At 46.2% G+C, this 20,958-nt stretch overlaps 1 protein-coding gene across 3 annotated transcripts in view; it reads left to right on the top strand.

Moving 5' to 3' along the window:
* SEPTIN9 (septin 9) overlaps nucleotides 1-20,958 on the top strand; it is a 421,638-nt gene that overhangs the window by 149,275 nt on the left and 251,405 nt on the right. The window contains exon 1 of one of the 3 annotated variants that reach the window (XM_040330152.1): nucleotides 15,110-15,246. The exons of the other annotated variants lie outside the window; for them this stretch is intronic. Coding sequence (XP_040186086.1) covers nucleotides 15,192-15,246 — 55 coding nt within the window. The 5' untranslated portion in view covers nucleotides 15,110-15,191. Of the gene's footprint in view, nucleotides 1-15,109; nucleotides 15,247-20,958 lie in introns of those variants that run through there. 3 annotated transcript variants of the gene reach the window in all.

Here is a 20,958-nt window from a genome sequence, read left to right as displayed (position 1 = left end):
AGCTGCCACAATGTGAAGAAACAGTGTGTATTTTCCAGCTGGTCTGCTTGAGACATGAAGAGAGAGACGGAAATACCTTAGCCAGCAGCTGGTAAAATCCTCAATATCTCAACGAGGAGACAGGCAGTTCATAATAAACATAGCCTTAAAGATAAAATAACCCTTTATATATTAAAGTACCTATTTCTTCATGTACAGCCAAGGGTCAGAGTATTCCAGTTTGCTAGTAAAGGGAGTTGGAACGCTCACTCTCCGACTAGACCTGTGCCTCAGCCAGACCATGAAGCCATTAGAAGGAAGGGTCTAGGCACTGGAGAACAATTACATTGCTTTGGGATATAGAGGGTCTGGTGAGAAAAATCTTCTAAGTGCTATTAAATCAGCATGGGCAGATTTAAATTTGAGTATCCATGTAACTAATATTTAGAGTAGTTTCCCAATGATGAATTTGACTTTGGAAACCGCGTTGGATTGACTGGATTAGTCACTGGTCGCGGGTGGGTGTTTGTGTGGGCAGATAGGAAGAAAATTCTTCCAGTGGGTTGTGCCCAATGGTGGATGGGGATGATGGACTCTCTTGGGGTTTGGGTTCCATGTACGGCCTTATGGTAATTTCAGCATATAGACTTGGATATGAAGGAAGCTACCTCTGCAATAGCTATAGCCAGGACCCTGCCATCCTGATTTCTGGGAACCATTCCCAATCCGAAAATACACAGCAACAGCCCTGAAGAAGGGGGAGTTCTTTCACTCAAAACACATTGGCTTGATGTACATCCTACTACTTTTAATAAACGTCTGTGAACAATGCTATAGAAGTTGCATTTCTTTGAACACCGTGCCTTCCTCCCTATACAAATGATGAATTTGGTAAAAACTGTAGGTGACAATAGGGCCTTTCTTAGCTAAAATCCATATAACTGCACCTCTGAAATGCTCTCTAAGTAATAAATACATGAGACTTGCTGACTGGATAATCCAGAAACTATGGTAGCAAAATGGTACGACCTTTATTACAAGATTCAAGTCAACCAATCAGTTTTCTCCACCATCAAATGATCAGCTAGAGGCTCCGTGCCCCTAGACATTTAGGGCTTCAAATGTTCCTGTCCAATGTTTTTGTTGGAAAAAAAAAGTATGCAATAGCCATTATTAAAATAAACCAAATAACATATTCATTCATTTAAATGATTAATGTAGGCACAAAGGCTTATGTTGCAGGTACATACAAGAGCCAATGTGTCTAAGGAAAAGGGTGAGTATATCATGACATGAATTATCCTTCTGTGGCTATGACTTATAGACTTGGACATTGCGCACAATTATAGAGCATTATGACAGGGACCCGAATTTAACTTATACAAGGAAGACATAGGGTAAAGAATGGTGGAAGAGGTGGAAAACCTATGGCATCTAAACCCTTCTCTACTCTGCTACTGATCACTTCTATGACAATATCGCACCCGTCCTGCACCTACCGAGCCACTTCAGTCTACAACGCTTCACTTTTTGCCTCCCTGGACACACTGGCATCTCTCATTACACAAAGAATCAGGCCCCGACCCCTTCAACCTTGGCAGATGACATTAGAAGTCTGAAAAAACATAGCCCTGCACTAGAGCGCCTGTGGCGTAAGACTAATGCCTCGTACACACGACTGAGAATCTCGTCGTAAAAGAAACATAGTTTTCCTCAACGATGTTCTTGTCAAGCTTCCCTTGCCTACACACTGTCTAGACAAAATCTCGTCGTTCTCAAACATAGTGATGTACAACACGTACGACGGCACTATAAAGGGGAAGTTAGATTCCACTGGCACCACCCTTGGGGCTGCTTTTGCTAATCTCATGTTACTGCGTGTTAAGTAAAAGTTTGGTGAGAGACGATTCGCGCTTTTCAGTCTGTTACAGCGTGACAAATGAGTAATCTCCATTACGAACGCTACTTTTACGGAAGGTGCGCTCCCGTCTCATACTTTATTCTGAGCATGCATGGGTTTCTAAGCATACACACGAATGTGTTTCTCGTTGAGACTCCCGACGAGAAAACATGTTCTCTTTTTTTCTCGTCGAGATCCACAACAGTTTTCTCGACGAAAAACATACACAGCATTTTTCTTGATGGTTTTTGCCGAGGAAAACGGTCGTGTGTACGAGGCATTAGTCTCAGAAAGATTTCAACCTCCAAAAATACAATTCCTGCCTCCTCACTGCCAAGCAGACCTATTGTATCACTCTCATTACCAACTTATCATCCTGTCCCCATCAACTCTTCTCTACCTTTAACTCTCTACTTCGTCCTCCAATGCCTCCACCCACTAACTCACTCACTGCCCAGGAGATCTCCAATCGATTCAAACAGAAAAAAAGAAACTAAAAAAAATAAAGTTAGCCCGCTTTTTGTTTGTATAATGTGAAAGATGATGTTACGCCGAGTAAATAGATACCTAACATGTCACTCTTTAAAATTGCGCACACTTGTGGAATGCCGCCAAACTTCAGTACTTATAAATCTCCATAGGCGACGCTTTAAAAATGTTTACAGGTTGCATGTTTAGAGTTACAGAGGAGGTATAGTGCTAGAATTATTGTTCTCGCTCTAACATTCGTGGTGTATGTAACCTGTGTGTATCTGGCTCTAAGGCCTCGTACACACGACCAGTTTCCTCGGCAGAATTCAGCTTCCGACCGAGTTTCTGGCTGAATTCTGCCGAGGAAACTGGTCGTGTGTACACTTTCGGCCGAGGAAGCCGACGAGGAGCTCGACGAGGAAATAGAGAACATGTTCTCTATTTCCTCGTTGTTCTATGGGAGCTCTCGTCCCGCCGAGCTCCTCGGCGGCTTCAGTGCTGAACTGGCCGAGGAACTCGATGTGTTTGGCACGTCGAGTTCCTCGGCCGTGTGTACGAGGCTTGATACTTGCCGGTGCCTCACCGGGTCCTGGATTTGTGCTATCTGTGGTGAGATTCCCACCATGCTTCATGTAAGAAGCATACGTCAAGATGATTGATCAGTTAGAAGGTCTGGTGCACCACTGAGCAAAAAAGGAAAATGGTTTGAATTACCTCAGTGATGCCACCAATTCATAGTGAATTTATAGGCCATCAAAATGGCTTCTGTAAGCAAGCATTGGATGTACTTTAAATGAAAACTATATTACCATTCAGCTTCCAAATAAAAAAGGTAATTGGTTATCAAAGAGAAAAGTGGTGGAGTGAAAAGTAAATAGATACATTCGCTGTAACATTTACCTGAAGTAAATTTGTGCACAATTACTTGCTTGCTGTTCGTAGAGGTGATCAAATACCACAAAAAGAAAGCTCTGTTAGTGGGGGAAAAAAGACGTCAATTATGTTTGGGAGCCACATCGCACGACTGCGCAATTGTCAGTTAAATCGACGCAGTGCCGAATCGCAAAAAGGGGCCTGGTCCTTTAGCAACAAAATGTCCAGGGCTTAAAGTGTAAGTAAACCCCCCTATCGTTTTCAGCCAAGGAAGCTGCCATCAGTTATGACACCAGCCATTGGATGGTTTGACAGTTTGGTTGAGAGCACAACCAATGGGAGTGCTACATTTCCGGCACGTGCCGGAAATAAAACTGTTTTATGGATGGGTTTACTTACGCTTTAAGTGGTTAACACTGCTCAGCTTTAAAGCAGAATTAAAGTGCTACTAAACCCAGGACCCTGCATTCACTATATCTGGTGTCCCACTGTACACAGAAGATGGAATGCAATTATTTTAGTAAGAATACTAAATACCTTTTCTCATCAGCTTTACATAGCAGTCTTGTGATTTCTATCAGTGTCTGTTTAAAGCTTGTAGGAGGAGTTTCCCCCTCCCGGCCATCCTCCGGTACTTCTCCTTGCTTGTATGTGCGATCAGGGAGCCAGAAGAGTGAATCCGCTGGTGGTGACGGTTTACCATAGAGCTGGCCGTGGAACAGATGGTGCTCAGCCATCTCTTTGACCCTGTGACATCATGACTTCAATTCCGATGCCTGCAGATGTAAACACTGCCTTTTTTTTTGCTGGAAACGTTGAGATCGATTTTTTTGATTTCTGAACTCAGGCTTTCCAGCATAGAAGAGAGATGTGGGGGACTTATAGGACCCAGATCTTTCTATAAAGAGGACCTGTCATGCCCTGTACCTATTACAAGAGATGTTTACATTCCTTGTAATAGGAATAAAAGTGATGAAAAAAAAAATTTAAGGGAAAGTGTAAAAAAATAAAAAATGTTTTTAATGCGCTCCCATCTCCTCATGCTTGGACGCAGAAGCGAACGTATACGTAGGTTGTGCCCGCATATGTACACGGCGTTCAAACCACACATGTGACATTCTGCGCCATTCCATGAGTGTGCGCAATTTTAAACCGTGACATGATAGGTATCTATTTACTCGGTATAACATACCATTTTTCACATTATACAAAAAATTGGAGTAAATATTGTGTTTTGTTATTTTTTTTTTCAAAACCATTTGCGTTATAAAAATTACTGTGCAAATACTGTGTGACATAAAAAATGCAACAACTTCCATTTTATTCCCCATGGTCTCTGCTAAAAAAAAATATCATGTTTGGGGGTTCTGAGTCATTATCTAGCAAAATAATGATGATTTTTACATGTAGAAGCAGAATGCCAGAACTGGCCCAGCAGGGAAGTGATTAAGGCCCTGGTTCCCAAGTTTGACGCCTTTATGCGAGTGAGTAGAATAGGGAAATGTACCCTGTATGTTAAAGCGGGAGTTCACCCGAATTTTTTTTTATAACATTAGACTGATGCTCATTTTGTCAAGGGGGATCGGGTAGTTTTTTTAAAACGAAGCAGTACTTACCGTTTTAGAGAGCGATCTTCTCCGCCGCTTCCGGGTATGGGTCTTCGGGACTGGGCGTTCCTATTTGATTGACAGTCTTCCGACGGTCGCATCTATCACGTCACGAGTAGCTGAAAGAAGCCGACCGTCGGTGCAGCTCTATACGGCGCCTGCGCACCGGCGTTCGGCTACTTTCGGAAAATCGTGACGCGATGGATGCGACTGTCGGAAGCCTGTCAATCAAATAGGAACGCCCAGTCCCGCAGCCCATACCCGGAAGCGGCGGAGAAGATCTATCTCTAAAATGGTAAATACTGCTTCGATTTAAAAAAAAACACCCGATTCCCCTAGACAAAATGAGCATTAATCTAATGTTAAAAATTAACATTTCCGGGTGAATCTCCACTTTAAGGACAGTACTAGTGGTAGGGAGAGGTTCCTAAAAAGGAGGGAAAGTGTAGGGTTGCAACTTCTCTGGGCAACATCCCGCTTGGGCACATGACAGCCATGCCACATTCTGCTCTCCTAACAGATGCTGCCAGTCCGGCTGAAACCTGCTCTCTTCATGTTGCTGGAAACCATGAGTGCACCCGGTTGGGAAGCCTTGCCACCGGGTTTATTGTGACTGTTGCTGCATTACTTCAATACAAGTTTTCATTGCACCTGACTGTGTGAATTATTGCTGCTGTACCACGCTGCACCCTACCTACAGACAAAAAAGATCCTTCTAGTTTGTGTTTTTGAGAGGAGTTTCCTGGCAGAAAAAAATGCTAAACGTGTCTAACGTTCCTAAACACCTGTGCAAAAACGCTCTATATGGGAGTTTTTTGTGCCACGGGAACTGGCATTTTTTAAGCCTTATGCCGCGTACACACGACCGTTTTTCCTGTCATGCAAAAAAAACAATGTTTTTCTCGACATGATTCGTCATGATTCCTCTCAAGCCTGCCTTGCATACACACATTCATGAAAAAAAACGCTCGAGCAAAGCGCGGTGGCGTACAACACGTACAACGGCACTATTAAGGGGACGTTCTATTCAAATGGAGCCACTCTTTGGGCTACTTTTGCTGATCCTCGTGTTAGTAAAAGTTTGGTGAGAGACGGTTCGCGCTTTTTAGCCTTGTGCTTTTTTTAGTCCGTTACAGCGTGACGCATGTGCTATCTCCATTACGAGCGCTAGTTTTACCAGAACGAGCGCTCCCGTCTCATACTTGATTCTGAGCATGTGCATTTTTTTTCCCCTCAGAAAAGCCTACACACGAGTGGTTTTCACGACGGGAAAAACAACGAGAAAAAATAGAGCAGGTTCTAATTTTTTTGCGGTAAGTTTTCCCATCGAGAAAACTGCTATGGAGCATACACACGACCGGTTTTCACGACCAATCTAAAAAATTGCAGTTTTCTCGTCGGTTGTGTGTACGCGGCATTAGGATGGCCATAGACTGTTTTATTTTTTTACATTCAGACCACTACAAGGTGGACGCGGGAATCCCCACTGCTGTGTTCTGACAGCGGGATCTGTCAGGCCTCGTACACACGACCGAACATGTCTGCTGAAACTGGTCTGCGGACCAGTTTCAGCAGACATGTTCGGTCGTGTGTACGGCCGACCGGACCGGATTCCCGGCCTAGCGGACAGGTTTCCAGCGGACAAATGTTTCATAGCATGCTATGAAACATGTCCGCTGGAAGCCTGTCCGTCGGACATGTTCGGTCGTCTGTACGACTCACCGGACATGTCCGCTCGGCCGAAAGCCCTCGCATGCGTCGAAGTGATTCGACGCATGCGTGGAAGCATTGACCTTCCAGGGTCGCGCACGTTGCGGCGCCACGGCGCGGCCACGTCACCGCGTATCCTGTCCACGGGAAATTTGGTCTGATGGTGTGTACAGCCATCAGACCAAATGATCCCAGCGGACATGTCCGATGAAAACGGTCCGCGGACCGTTTTCATCGGACATGTCCGCTGGTGTGTACGAGGCCTAAGACATGGAATGTGTACAGTAATCATTGGACGATTTGAGATCTGGTAGTAGAAAAAAAATGATGATCTGCACAGTACAGTGAACCAATCTGGAGAGAGCTAAGAGATGATTGCTGATTGGTTGCGATGAGATATTGTACAGTGCACATTGCTTTCAAAACTGCGTTACTTAATGAACTCATTAATTACGCAGGAATTACAACTTTTAAGGACTTGACCATGTAGATAATGTGACAGGGGCAGATGTGACAATGCTGCATTCGAATGCCCCCAATAATAGACCGAGGGAACATATGTCCGAGCCGGTACCCCCCGGTGTGTGGCTGGCTTCCTGTTGACAGCTGGCTTTTCCTCTTGCTTGATATTTTAGGAGTTCCTGCTGCCTATCAATCCAATTCCAGGATATGGTGACGTCATGACTGTAACCCGTCAGCTGCTGAATCACCCGCCTCCCAGTACTGAGGAAGGAGATGGCACAGCTCATGGAAATAGAGAGAAAAAATCAATGACAGCAGTGTAACAGAAATATGTGGATTAGATCATTGTGGTGAAGACAAAACTCAGAAATTTGTTTCCTATTATACATTATAATATTGGTCTTTTTTTCAGTGCTAAAAATATGTGTGACAGCGGATTCCACCCCTGATCCTTTCCCTTCTTTCTTTTAAAGAGACAATGGGACTGGATTTCCTACCATTCCTTACATGAGATTTAGGGGAGGAGGGGTGAAGCCTCCAGTTCATCATACTGCATCATCTTAGGATGGTCATCATTCCTGCGTCACTCGATTTGATTCATAAAATATGTGCAGCTACAAGCTATTATCTATCTATGCCCCGCATTGAGTCTCTGCCTTGCTAACCATCCCTATAAAGATCTCTTCCATCTTCCCCCCATAGCTGCATGCTAAGAAAAATAAATGAAACCTTTCCATTTACATTACTTGCCCTATTTTAGACCTAGTGATGTCATCACTGTGTCTCTGTACTTATGCTTACCTTATTTTAGACCTAGTGATGTCATCACTGGGGGCCAGATTCAGGTACAATTGCGGCGGCGCAACGTAACCCGTTTACGTTACACCGCCGCAAGTTTACAGTGTTAGTGCCTGATCCACAAAGCACTTACCTGTAAACTTGCAGCGGTGTATCGTAAACACGTCCGGCGCAAGCCCGCCCAATTCAAATGGGGCGTGTACCATTTAAATTAGGCGCGCTCCCGCGCCGGACGTTCTGCGCATGCTCCGTTCGCAATTTTCCCAACGTGCTTTGCGCGAAATTACGGCGGCGCGACGTGTTTGTGAATCGCGACGTCCGTAACATACTTACGCCGGGAAAAAAAAAAAAATAATCGACGTGGGAACGACGCCCATACTTTAACATGGCTGGTGTAAAGTTAAGCAATGAAAACGATTGCTTAACTTTGCGACGGGAAACGAAGACTTTGCGCTGGAAAACGACGCAAACTCCACCCAGCGGTGGCCGAGGTACTGCATCCTAAGATCCGACGGTGTAAGACAATTACACCTGTCGGATCTAAGGGCTTTCTATGCGTAACTGATTCTATGAATCAGTCGCATAGATACTCTGAGAGATACGACGGCGTTTCAGAGAAACGCCGTCGTATCTCTTCTGTGAATCTGGCCCAAGGTCTCTAAAGAGCCTATAAAAAGAGCCTATAATACTGCTGGCTTAGCAAGCTCAGCAGACTCCGCTGACGATCGATGTCTCACGGCCAGCCTGTTACTTCAATCCCCCAGGTATACTGATTCCCAGGTCACGGCAGTAATAATCCCAGGGTGGATGGCGCTCAACAGATAAACAATAAAGGCTCCATAGTGTAAAAACGTATAACAATTTTAATATATAAATAAATGCACTTACAGTACAGTTGAAAACAAACAGCATATAGCGTGTATGTGGATTGTCTCTGCTCTCGGCCGCAAGCGGAGATGACGTCACCAACGGCTGTCCTCCTTACGCGTTACGTGGCTGTACACGCCACTTAAGCCTCGTACACACGACTGAGGAACTCGACGGGTGAAACACATCGTTTTCCTCGTCAAGTTCCTTGTTAGGCTGTCGAGGAACTCGACAAGGAAAGTTTCTCCATTTCCGTCGAGGAAATAGAGAACTTGCTCTCTTTTTGGCTCGTCGAGTTTCTCGACAGTTTCCTCGACGAAAATGTACACACGACCGGTTTCCTCTGCAAAAAAATATCTCCCAGCAAGTTTCTTGCTGTTTTTTGCAGAGAAACTCGGTCGTGTGTACGAGGCCTGACTCATAGGATCACTAAAAATCACTCTTGTTACCCTCTTCATCATCCCGTTGATGGTTGGTGGGCTTATTATGGATTAGGAGTGAAACATCCTTTCTGGCTCACAGGGATTGTCGGACTTGTAATTATATATTACGTTTATTATTATATATACTTTGCACTTTAATTATTAGCAAGTGCCATTAACCTCCCCTTTATCAATATTGTATCAGTGTGTGAACACTATTTAGTTGTGGCTGCTGCTTAGTCATTTTAATAAGTTTTTAAACATACTAGTTTTAGTTCTTATTGCCTTAGTTAGTTTGGTCTTGCGCATTAGTTTCCCCCACTATCCACACCATCACACAAATGTTGTTGGAAATCCCGACCGTCAAGAACGTGGTCACGTACAACACTACAACGAGCCAAGAAAAATGAAGTTCAATGATTCCGAGCATGCGTCAAATTGATTCAAATTGATTCCGAGCATGCGTAGGATTTTTGTGCGTCGAATTGCATACACACGATCGTAATTTCCAACATGAACTTTTGCACCATCCTGTTCAAACATGACTGCGCACCAGTGCACAAAGCAAGGTCCCTAACATAGGCGTGTGCCAGATGTGCCCAGGCACACCCTAATCATCCTGTACAGCACAGATTTTCCCTACTGCCCCCCCTACCCCCCTGCAGTGCTTCCGGCTTTCCTCCTCTCCTCTCCCGCCGGGTGCTGCTGCTGCGGGCACACACAGGGTGATGTTTTAGGATGAGTGGGGAAGGGGTCGGTAAATATGTGATTTACCGGCCCCTTCCCTTTCTGAGTGAACACAGTGAGTGATCGGTATCGTGTGTTTGAGCTTAGGGGTGCACACTCTAATCCAATAGGCTGCGCACACCTATGGTCCCTAAAGACATGGATGAGCGAGTTTGGGGTGGAGGAACTTGACTGGCCTGCACAGAGTCCTGACCTCAACCCGATAGAACACCTTTGGGATGTATTAGAGCAGAGACTGCAAGTCGGGCCTTCTCGTCCTACATCAGTGCCTGACCTCACAAATGCGCTTCTGTTGTCACTATCAGGAAACCTGCCCTGAGAAATGTTTAACTTCCAACTGCCCCTGATTGCAAGGGAGGGACATCAATTCACATGTAACCATTCAGATGCGTGGTTACAGGTGAACAGTGGTGGCGTCGGCTATTTATTTGTACAGCGTGCAAATCTGCTGGACGCAGCTGCTCGCTAACAGTGTGCCTGGAGCTGAGGTTTCTCAGCTGTAGATTCTTGCGGTTGAGAAGCTAATTGAATGAACCCTAATTATTTATGGTACTTATAAATGGGGGCATGAATGGGAGGTGTGTCCTTTGCCTTTATATTTTGTACTAGAAGTTAGCCCTCTTTCTCATTTCATAACATCAGGAGGTATAGACGTCCATTGCAACCACTGCTGGACTGCATGCATGAAGACATGAAGTGGCTGCAAAGAGGCTCCCAGAGATCCGCAGACACTAGATGCAAAAATAGCTGAAAAGAGCATTTTATTGCAAAAATAAATACCGTATTTATCGCGGTATAACGCGCTCCCGCGTATACCGCGCACCCCTAAAGTGGCCCCCAATCCTGTGGAAAAAAGTTTTTTTTGTTTTTTTGTACTTACGGTTTTGGTGTCTTGCGCAGCGTCCATCAGCGGCCTCGTCGGGTCCGGTGTCCTTCTGCGGCTTCGGGTGTCCTCTTCGGCGGGTCCGGCGTCCTTCTGCGGCGGGTCCGGTGTCCTCTTCGGCGGGTCCGGTGTCCTCTTCGGCGGGTCCGGTGTCCTCTTCGGCGGGTCCGGGCGTCCTTCTGAGGCGTCCTCGCGTCCTTCCCGCCACGAGTTTGAATATTGCGCCGGCATATACCGAGCGCAGTACACTCGTGAATCTTCGGGCAGGCTCGGCAACTGTCGCGCTGACGTCCTGTACGTACAGGACGTCAGTGCGAGAGGCGCCGAGCCTGCCCGAAGATTCACGAGTGTACTGCGCTCGGTATATGCCGGCGCAGTATTCAAACTCGTGGTGGGAAAGCGGGTATCGGCGTATATCGCGCACCCACGATTTTGCCCTGATTTTCAGGGCAAAATAGTGCGCGGTATACGCCGATAAATACGGTAAATCATAGCTCTTTAGCCAACAAAATGTCATTCAGCACACAGCATGGCATACACATACATAGAAAATGCCCTAAGCCTCACTTAGTCATCATCTACTGTTCCGTTTCAGAAGAACACAGCACTAGAATCCAAGCTATTTGTTCTTTTTTGAGACATACTGCAGTGGTGTCCTAGTCCTTGATTCTTGTTTTATATGACATGTGATATTTGTGGCAAGGCCTGCCTAGTTTTTAGGAAATAATCTCCATTTAACTTAAAAATAGGTTTCACAGCACTCCCCTTTTTATTAATCACAGATATACACTATATTGTCAAAAGTATTGGGACACATCTCTTTACACGCACATGAACTTTAATGGTGTCCCGGTTTTAAGCCTCGTACACGCGCTCAGTGTTCTCTTCAAGAACCAGCAAGAAAACTGCTGGCAGAGCTTTCTTGCCGAGTATACCGAGCGTGTGTACGAGGCTTTCAGGTTTCTCATCACGAAAACTGCCCAATATCTCGACGAGAAAAATAGAGAACATGCTCTCTATTTTCTCGTTGTGATTCTCGGCAGTGTTTTCCTGCCGAGAAACCCGAGAGTGTGTATACTCATCTGACCCCATGGAAACCCGCGCATGCTCGAAATGACTTTGACGCATGCGCAGTAGCTTCCTAGGCATAGGTAGGGTGCAGCGCGATGACGTCACTGCGTTCTTGCCATTCAAAAGAACCGTGGTTCTTTTGAATGGAGTGTCTGTACACTCGGGCGGCAAGAAATTCTTGCCAAGAATCTCGTCAGAAAAAGCAACGTTTTTTTTTCCTGACGAGATTCTGGGCCGTGTGTACAGGGCTTCAGTCCGTAGGGTTCAATATTGAATTGGTCCACCCTTTGCAGCTATAACAGCTTCAACTCTTCTGGGAAGGCTGTCCACAAGGTTTAGGAGTGTGTCTATGGGAATGTTTGACCATTCTTCCAGAAGCACATTTGTGAGGTCAGGTGCTGATGTGGACGAGAAGGCCTGGCTCCCAGTCTCCACTCTAATTTATCCCAAAGGTGTTCTATCAGATTTAGGACTCTGTGAAGGCCCTCCACCCCAAACTTGCTAATTCATGTCTTTATGGACCTTGCTTTGTGCACTGGTCTGCAGTCATGTTGGAACTGGAAGGGGTCATCCCCAAACTGTTGCCACAAAGTTGAGAGCATGAAATTGTCCAAAATGTCTTGTTATGTTGACGCCTTAAGAGTTCCCTTTACTAGAACTAAGGGGCTAAACCCAACTCCTGAAATACAACCCCCACACCATAATCCTCCCTCCACCAAATGATTTGGACCAGTGCACAAAGCAAGGTCCATATAGACATGGATGAGCGAGGTTTGGGGTGTCCTGACCTCAATCTGATAGAACCCTTTGGGATAAATTAGAGCAACCAGACCTTCTCGTCTATTATCAGAGCCTCAGGCTTCGTACACACGACCGTTTTCCTCGACAGAATCCATCAAGAAACTTGGTGGCAGAGCTTTTTTGCCGCGGAAAACGGTCGTGTGTATGTTTTTCGTCGAAAAAACTGTCGTGGAACTCGACGAGAAAAAAAGAGAACAAGTTCTCTTTTTCCTCGCCGGGAGTCTCAATTTCCTCGTCGTGTTTCTCGTCGGGCTGTTTTACGACGAGAAACACTTTCGTGTGTATGCTTAGAAACCCGCACATGCTCAGAATAAAGTATGAGATGGGAGCGCATCTTCGGTAAAAGTAGCGTTTTCGTAATGGAGATAGCACATTCGTCACGCTGCAACAGACTGAAAAGCGTGAATCGTTTCTCCTACCAAACTTTTACTTAACACGCAGTAACACAAGATTAGCAAAAGCAGCCCCAAGGGTTGTGCCAGTGGAATCGAACGTCCCCTTTATAGTGCCGTTGTACGTGTTGTACGTCACCGCGTTTGAGAACGATGAGATTTTGTCTTGACAGTGTGTACGCAAAGAAAGCTTGTCAAGATTCTCGACAAGCCTAAAGCCTCATACACACGACCGAGGAACTTGACGGGCGAAACACATCTTTTTCCTCGTCGAGTTCCTTGTTAGGCTGTCGAGGAACTCGACAAGGCAAGTTTCTCCATTCCCGTCGAGGAAATAGAGAACATGCTCTTTTTTTGGCTCGTTGAGTTTCTCGACAGTTTCCTCGACGAAAATGTACACACGACCGGTTTCCTCGGCAAAAAAATATCTCCCAGCAAGTTTCTTGCTGTTTTTTGCCGAGAAACTCGGTCGTGTGTACGAGGCCTGACAAGGAACTCGTCGAGGAAAACGATGTTTCATTTACGACGAGTTCCTCGGTCGTGTGTACGAGGCCTGACCTCACAAATGCGCTTCTGGAAGAATGGTCAAATATTCCCATAGCCACACTCCTAAACCTTATGGACAGCCTTCCCAGAAGAGTTGAAGCTGTTATAGCTGCAAAGGGTGGGCCAACTCAATATTGAACCCATAGGCGTGCGCAAGGGGTGTGCGAGGTGTGCCTGGGCACACCCTAATTCTGGGGTTGGCAACCCCTAATCGTGATCTACCCTTCGATCGCAGGCAGGTGACAGGTAAAATGCAATCCTTCCTTGACGAAACCCAGAACCTGGACAGGAGGAGCGGCAGGGGTGGAATTTAATGGAACCGATCTGTATTTTCCTCCTGCAGCAGCAGCTGAAAGTAGGCTTCTCCTCCTCTCCCTCTTGCCAACATTCAGCTGCCACAGGAGGAAAATACAGGGGATTGGTACCAATATATGCCACCTCTCCTGTCCCTCTTCTTTCTGCTACCCAGGTTCCCCTGTGTGCTCCCCCCATTGTTTCAGGATGGAGAGCGAGGAAAAGGCAGGTAAATATAGTACACATGCATATGTGTTGGAGCTTTGAGGTGCACACCCTAATGCGCACTCCTATGATTGAACCCTACAGACTGAAGCCTCGTACACACGACCGAGGAACTCGACGGACGAAACACATCGTTTTCCTCGTCGAGTTCCTTGTTAGGCTGTCGAGGACAAGGCAAGTTTCTCCATTCCCGTCGAGGAAAAATAAGACATGCTCTCTTTTTGGCTTGACGGGATCCTCGACAGTTTCCTCGTCGAAAAATGTACACACGACCGGTTTCCTCGGCAAAAAAAAAATCCCACCAAGTTTCTTGCTGGTTTTTGCCGAGAAACCCGGTCGTGTGTACGAGGCCTAAGACTGGGATGCCATTAAAGTTCATGTGCGTGTAAAGTCAGGTGTCCCAATACTTTTGGCAATATAGTGTATCTATACATTTTTTTAAAATATTTTCGTTTTAGTATTCACTCCCGCTTTAACCTGTGCAATGCAAGGACAGGGATTTCATTTTTTTTCTTCCCCTTTAAAATGCTGCCATCCGTCCAAATCATACTGCTGCGGGGCTCGGCACATGTAATGACGTAAATAACAGTTTTAAAGGAAAATACTTATTATTTCGCCATCCCGTAAAAATTGCAAATCTGATTTGCATCTCGCCGTACCATCAAGATTAACCCATTAATAGACAGATCGGTGACATATTAAAGGATTACTGCCTGAAAGGGTTGCTCGGTGCAGCCTGGGGAATGTGAGCTGTGCGCGCTCGTGTGTGTGTGTGTGTGTGTGTGTGTCAGGGGGGCGGAGCCACAGGGCTGCCCTTGCACCATTGATTCAAATCAGCTTTTAGAGGCTGTGTTTTTCAGCTCAAGTTAGGGAGAGAGTGAGACACAAAACCCCACACGCAATAAAGGGAAAGAGTTCAGAATCTCAATCATAACAGGAGAATCCTTCTTTCTCTCCCCCCCCCCACCCCTCTCCTCCCTTCTTCTCCTTCCCCCTTCTTGGCGGCAGCTTCTGATGTGAGCCCATTTTTTTTTCCAAATTTGGGATTTGTTGTTTAGAGGGGGGGTGGGGGGGGGGGGGGAGAGGACGAGAAATCACTGCTGGGATCCGGACACAATCTGGAATAGTGGACGGTCCCCGAAAATGTCTGATCCTACGGTGAACGCGCACCTGGAAGGTATTATTTCCGACTTTGAAGGTTCGTAAAAAATTTTTATTTTTTTTGTTACTTGTAGCAGATGTTTGTTGTTGTGTCATTGACTGCGCCAGCAATATTTCTACTGTCTATATTGACTGTTGATGGTTAGGAGGTTGAGCACAGTGTGCTTGGATGGGATGGGAGGAACGCAAAGGAGATCCAAGTCCATGGTGATGTTCAGAAGCAGCTTCTAGGTAGGTCATCAGATAAGGGATCTGTGCGCGCAGTGCTATGGACAGGAAATAGTGCGTCTGGCCAGACACAGGTAATGAGGGAGATAGGGGGGTGGTAGAGGCGAACAGGCTGAAAATTACTCCGAAAGAACAGAAAAGAAAAATAGATCAGTGACTCATAGCGAGGGGGAGGAAGACTGAAACAGAAAATAGAGACTTGCTACATCTGGATGAAGCTTTAATAGATGGAACGCTACAAACCCGACATTAATAATCGCAAAGTGTTTACTGTACATTTCTAGTAATCAAAGTGAGATTTATCGCTCAGTGACGCTGCGATTGATGCATATCATTTTTGGTATAAAATAAAAAACCTGCGCTTGAAAAATGTAGAATAAAAGTTTAACCCCCCTTCCTGCCCAGGCCAATTTTCAGCTTTCGGCGCTGTCGCGGTTTGAATGACTATTGCGTGGCCGTGCAACGATGTACCCAAATGACATTTTTATCATTTTCTTGCATAACTACAGCTTTCTTTTGGTGGTATTTAATCACTGCCGGATTTTTTTATTTTTGCTAGAAAAACAAAAAAAGACAGAAAAAAAAAAAAGTTTCCTTTTCTGTCAGTAAATTGTATAAATAAGTAATTTTTCTACTTCACTGATGTGCGCTGATGAGGCGACACTGAAGGACACTGATTAGGTGGCACTGATGAGGAGACACTAATATACCGCACTGATGAGCACTTATAGGTGGCACTGATGAGCACTGATATGCAGCAATGATGGGCACTGATAGGTGGCACTGATGAGCACTGATATGCAGCACTGATGGGCACTGCCGGGGCTGCACTGATGATCAGTTCCCTGATTACCTGTACAGTCTCCCCTGCGAGGAGATGCCGCTGATCGTTTTTTATTTTTTGCTAGAAAAAAGACCAAAAAAAAAAGTTTTATTTTTCTGTCAGTAAATTTTGTTAATAAGTAATTTTTCACTGATGTGCACTGAAGAAGCGACACTAATGGGCACTGAAAGGCTACACTGATGAGGCGGTACTTATTAGGTGGCACAGATGAGGAGGCGCTAATATGCCACACTGATGAGCACTGATAGGTGGCACTGATGGGCACTGATAGGTGGCACTGATGGGTCGCACTTATGGGCAATGATAGGCGACACGGATAGACAGCACTGATGAGCATGCACTGATGAGCACTGAAAGGCAGCACTAACTGGCATCACTGATGGACACTGACTTGTGTACTGATGGACACTGATTAACATCACTGATGGGCACTGCTGAGGCTGCACTGATGATCGTTTACCTGTTACCTGTACAGTCTCCCCTGTGAGGAGATGCCACTGATCGGCTCTCCTCGCCTGACACTCTTTCAGTGTGAGCCAAGGAGAGCCAATAAACGGTACTTCCGTGTTTCCATGTGATCGCCTGTGATTGGACACAGCCAATCACATGGGTAAAGAGCCACGTCATCTGCTCTTTACCAAGATCGGAGTCGCGCCGTATCACGGGCACACAAGAGCGGTGACACTGACTGCGACTTTCTAATCATTAAGGAAGCTTTCATACTGCTTCCGTTGAGAAAATGCGTAAAACAACGCCTATTCGTTTTTGATGCTTTTCCGGTACATTTTCTGGTTGCCTCACTCCAATCATGCACCTGCGGTCATGTGACTTAGAAAATGACCTGTGGACAGGGAAATATTTTATTGCGTTTTTAGCAAGGTAAAAACCCAGAAAAAAAAAAGTGTGAATAGGCCCTTACAGCTGGCTTACCACTGCACATGCGTAAGATCGCGCAACGCAAGAAGACTGGTCCTGCACCCTCCTAGGATGTGTGACATTATCTCAAGAGGCTGTGAATAGAGGGGTGCAGCCCAAGTTTGCATCATCTTCCCCCAGGCAAGGATTATGAAAGTGAGAACGGGTACCTGTCACAAAAAGGTACCTGATCCCCCAGAAAATGCTACTTTGTTGGAGGCGGACGAAGGAGGAGGATGAGCGATACTGTTTCTTTTGAGTAAAGGTCCACCTTACCGGCTCATTCACACCATCAAGCTGCACTGATAGCACGTGTGCGCTGGGAGCCACAATGCCGACGGGCCATTCCCGGCACTTTTTTTAAGTTTTATTCACTGCAGCAGTGTCTGATTTGCATCAAAACACGCTGTGTTAAAAAAAAAAAGCGTCAGTTCAAACGTATGAACTGACGCCATTGAAAACAAGACATGAGGGGATTTACTAAAACTGGATCACTCAGAATCTGATGCAGCTGTGCATTGTAGCCAATCAGCTTCTAGCTTCATCTTGTTAAATTAAAGGGGTTGTAAAGGTAAACAAATAGCTTCCTTTACCTTAGTGCAGTCCTCCTTCACTTACCTCATCCTTCCATTTTGCTTTTAAATGTCCTTATTTCTTCTGAGAAATCCTCACTTCCTGTTCTTCTGTCTGTAACTCCACACAGTAATGCAAGGCTTTCTCCCTGGTGTGGAGAAAGCCTCTTGAGGGGGGAGGGGGCGAGCAGGAAGGTCAGGACGCTCTCTACTTTGCAGATAGAGAAAGGAGCTATGTGTAAGTGGGTGTCCTGACACTCCTGCTCGCCCCCTCCCCCCTCAAGAGGCTTTCTCCACACCAGGGAGAAAGCCTCGCATTACGGTGGCGAGTTACAGACAGAAGAACAGGAAGTGAGGATTTCTCAGAAGAAATAAGGACATTTAAAAGCAAAATGGAAGGATGAGGTAAGTGAAGGAGGACTGCACTAAGGTTAACAACCCCTTTAGGCTTTGGCAATAAAACACGGAAGCCGATTGGTTTCTATGCAGAGCTGCACCAGATTTTGTACTCTCCAGTTATAGTAAATAAACCCCATTGTCTATTAATGTAGGCTGCACTGGAAATAGCTGTCATCATAGCCCCAACGAGTGTGGTGCGAATGAGCGTTGAAGACCCATTTAGATCTATGTGCATTTTTTTGTAGTATTAGGCAGGTGCATTGTTATGCATCAACGTATTTATTGACGCACATTGAAACACATTTTCAACTTGTTAATGAAATTGGAATTTGGAGTGAATAAGGTTAAAAACCTTTGACCAAGGCTTGTTAAATATCTGTTTCCATTGCATCAAACGCATTTTTTATGCAATTTGATGTGTTGCCATTGACGTCTTCCAATGCACGAATGTTTTTTTTTCCCTTCAATTTTGCAGCGTTGAGGTGGGAACAGGCACTATTTTTATTATAAGGAAGTTGTACACTTGTTTGACTGCGTTGCAACGCATGTGTGAAAATGAAACGGAGTAAATGGGCCTTGAATCGAATTGGTTATTATAGGATAATACTGATAGTTCTCAGGCTTGGTTCCTGTGCGATTCCTGTGCGATTCCCTTGCAGTACTTTTTTGACCCTTGGTTCCACCTCTACCTACCTCTGAGCACTGACCCTTGGTTCTACCTCTACCTACCTCTGAGCACTGACCCTTGGTTTCACCTCTACTCACCTCCAAGCACTGACCCTTGGTTCCACCCCTACCCACCTCTGAGCACTGACCCTTGGTTCCGCCCCTACCCACCTCTGAGCACTCACAATTGGTTCCGCCCCTACCCACCTCTGACCACTGACCCTTGGTTCCGCCCCTACCCACCTCTGAGCACTCACAATTGGTTCTGCCCCTACCCACCTCTGAAAACTGACCCTTGGTTCCACCCCCTACCCACCTCTGAGCACTGACCCTTGGTTCTGCTACTACCCACCTCCAAGCACTGACCCTTGGTTTCACCCCTACCCACCTCTGAGCACTGACCCTTGTTTCTGCTACTACCCACATCCAAGCACTGACCCTTGGTTCCGCCCCTACCCACCTCCAAGCACTGAACCTTGGTTCCACACCTACCCACCTCTGAGCACTGACCCTTGTTTCTGCCCCTACCCACCTCCGAGCACTCACAATTGGTTCTGCCCCTACCCACCTCTGAAAACTGACCCTTGGTTCCACCCCTACCCACCTCTGAGCACTGACCCTTGGTTCTGCTACTACCCACCTCCAAGCACTGACCCTTGGTTTCACCCCTACCCACCTCTGAGCACTGACCCTTGTTTCTGCTACTACCCACCTCCAAGCACTGACCCTTGGTTCCGCCCCTACCCACCTCCAAGCACTGAACCTTGGTTCCACACCTACCCACCTCCGAGCACTGACCCTTGGTTTCACTCCCTACTCAGCTTCCAGTATGGTCCCTTTTAGAGAATATAGAGTCAAGTATAATTTTGTAAGGCTAAATAATTTGTATGGAATTTAGTATTGATGAGAAGAAAAATGTTAAAATAGATCCCTCACAGTCAGCATCAATAGATCCCCCCAGCAACAACAGATCTCCCAGCAGCCAGCATCAATAGACTCTCCAGCAGGCAGCAACAATACACCCCTAAACAATAGATCACTTCCAGCAACAATTAACACTCCAGTAACAAAAGATCCCCCACCAGCAACGATAGATCGCCATGTAAAAATAGACCCCCTCCAACTACAATAGATCCCCCAGCAGCCAGCATCAGTAGACCCTCCATCACACCCCAACACCCATTGCCATTGCATACATTCAGTGCTGTAGGTGCCGAAACTGCCCCCCCCCCCATTCCCACTGAAAAAAAAAATAAAGGGATTAAAATAGGAGTCGGCGCTGGGCGCTCCCATTGCTTTCCCAATAAGAAAACTCATATCATCCCATCATAAATCATCTTCTGATAGATAATCCAGGGATGATTCACCCATAACATTCTACAGCCATCTGAAATAGTCACTGGCCCAGATTCAGGTAGAATTGCGCAATATTTGCGGGGGAGCAGGGCAACGATTTTGCCCTGCGCCCCTGCAAATATTTTGCGCTGCCCTCGATTCACGGAGCAGTAGCTCCGTGAATTGCGAGGGCGCGCCGGCAAATTTGCCCGGCGTAAGCGCGCGCAGGTTAAATGATCCCGCCGGGGGCGGGAATCATTTAAATTGGGCGCGCTCCCGCGCTGAGCGTACAGCGCATGCTACGTCGGGAAACTTTCCCGACGTGCATTGCGGCAAATGACGTCGCAAGGATGTCATTTGCTTCAAATTAAACGTGAATGGCGTCCAGCGCCATTCACGAAGCACTTACGCAAACGACGTGAAACTCAAATTTCACGTCGCGGGAGCGGCGGCTATACTTTAGCATTGGCTGCCCCTACTATTAGAAGGGGCAGCCTTGCGCTAAAGTTGCCGTACGGAAACTCCGTACCTGGCTTGCGCGGGGCCCGTGCAAGTTTGTGAATCAGTTGGTAGTATGCAATTTGCATACTACACGCTGATCACAATGGGAGCGCCCCCTAGCGGCCCCCGCAAGAATGCAGCCTAAAATCTGCGAGGCATAAGAGCCTTATGCCGCGCAGATTTTAGGCTGCAGTCGGTGTAACGAGGTTCCTGAATCAGGAGCACTCGTTACACCGGAGCAAGTAAGCAATTGCGCCGTGTAACTTATGGTTACATGGGCGCAATTGCT

The sequence above is a fragment of the Rana temporaria genome, chromosome 12, assembly GCF_905171775.1.
Source record: "Rana temporaria chromosome 12, aRanTem1.1, whole genome shotgun sequence".
In the NCBI taxonomy this organism is placed as follows: Eukaryota; Metazoa; Chordata; class Amphibia; order Anura; family Ranidae; genus Rana; species Rana temporaria.
Note: the sequence above shows the minus strand (reverse complement) of the source record. Positions and strands in the feature narration are given on the sequence as shown.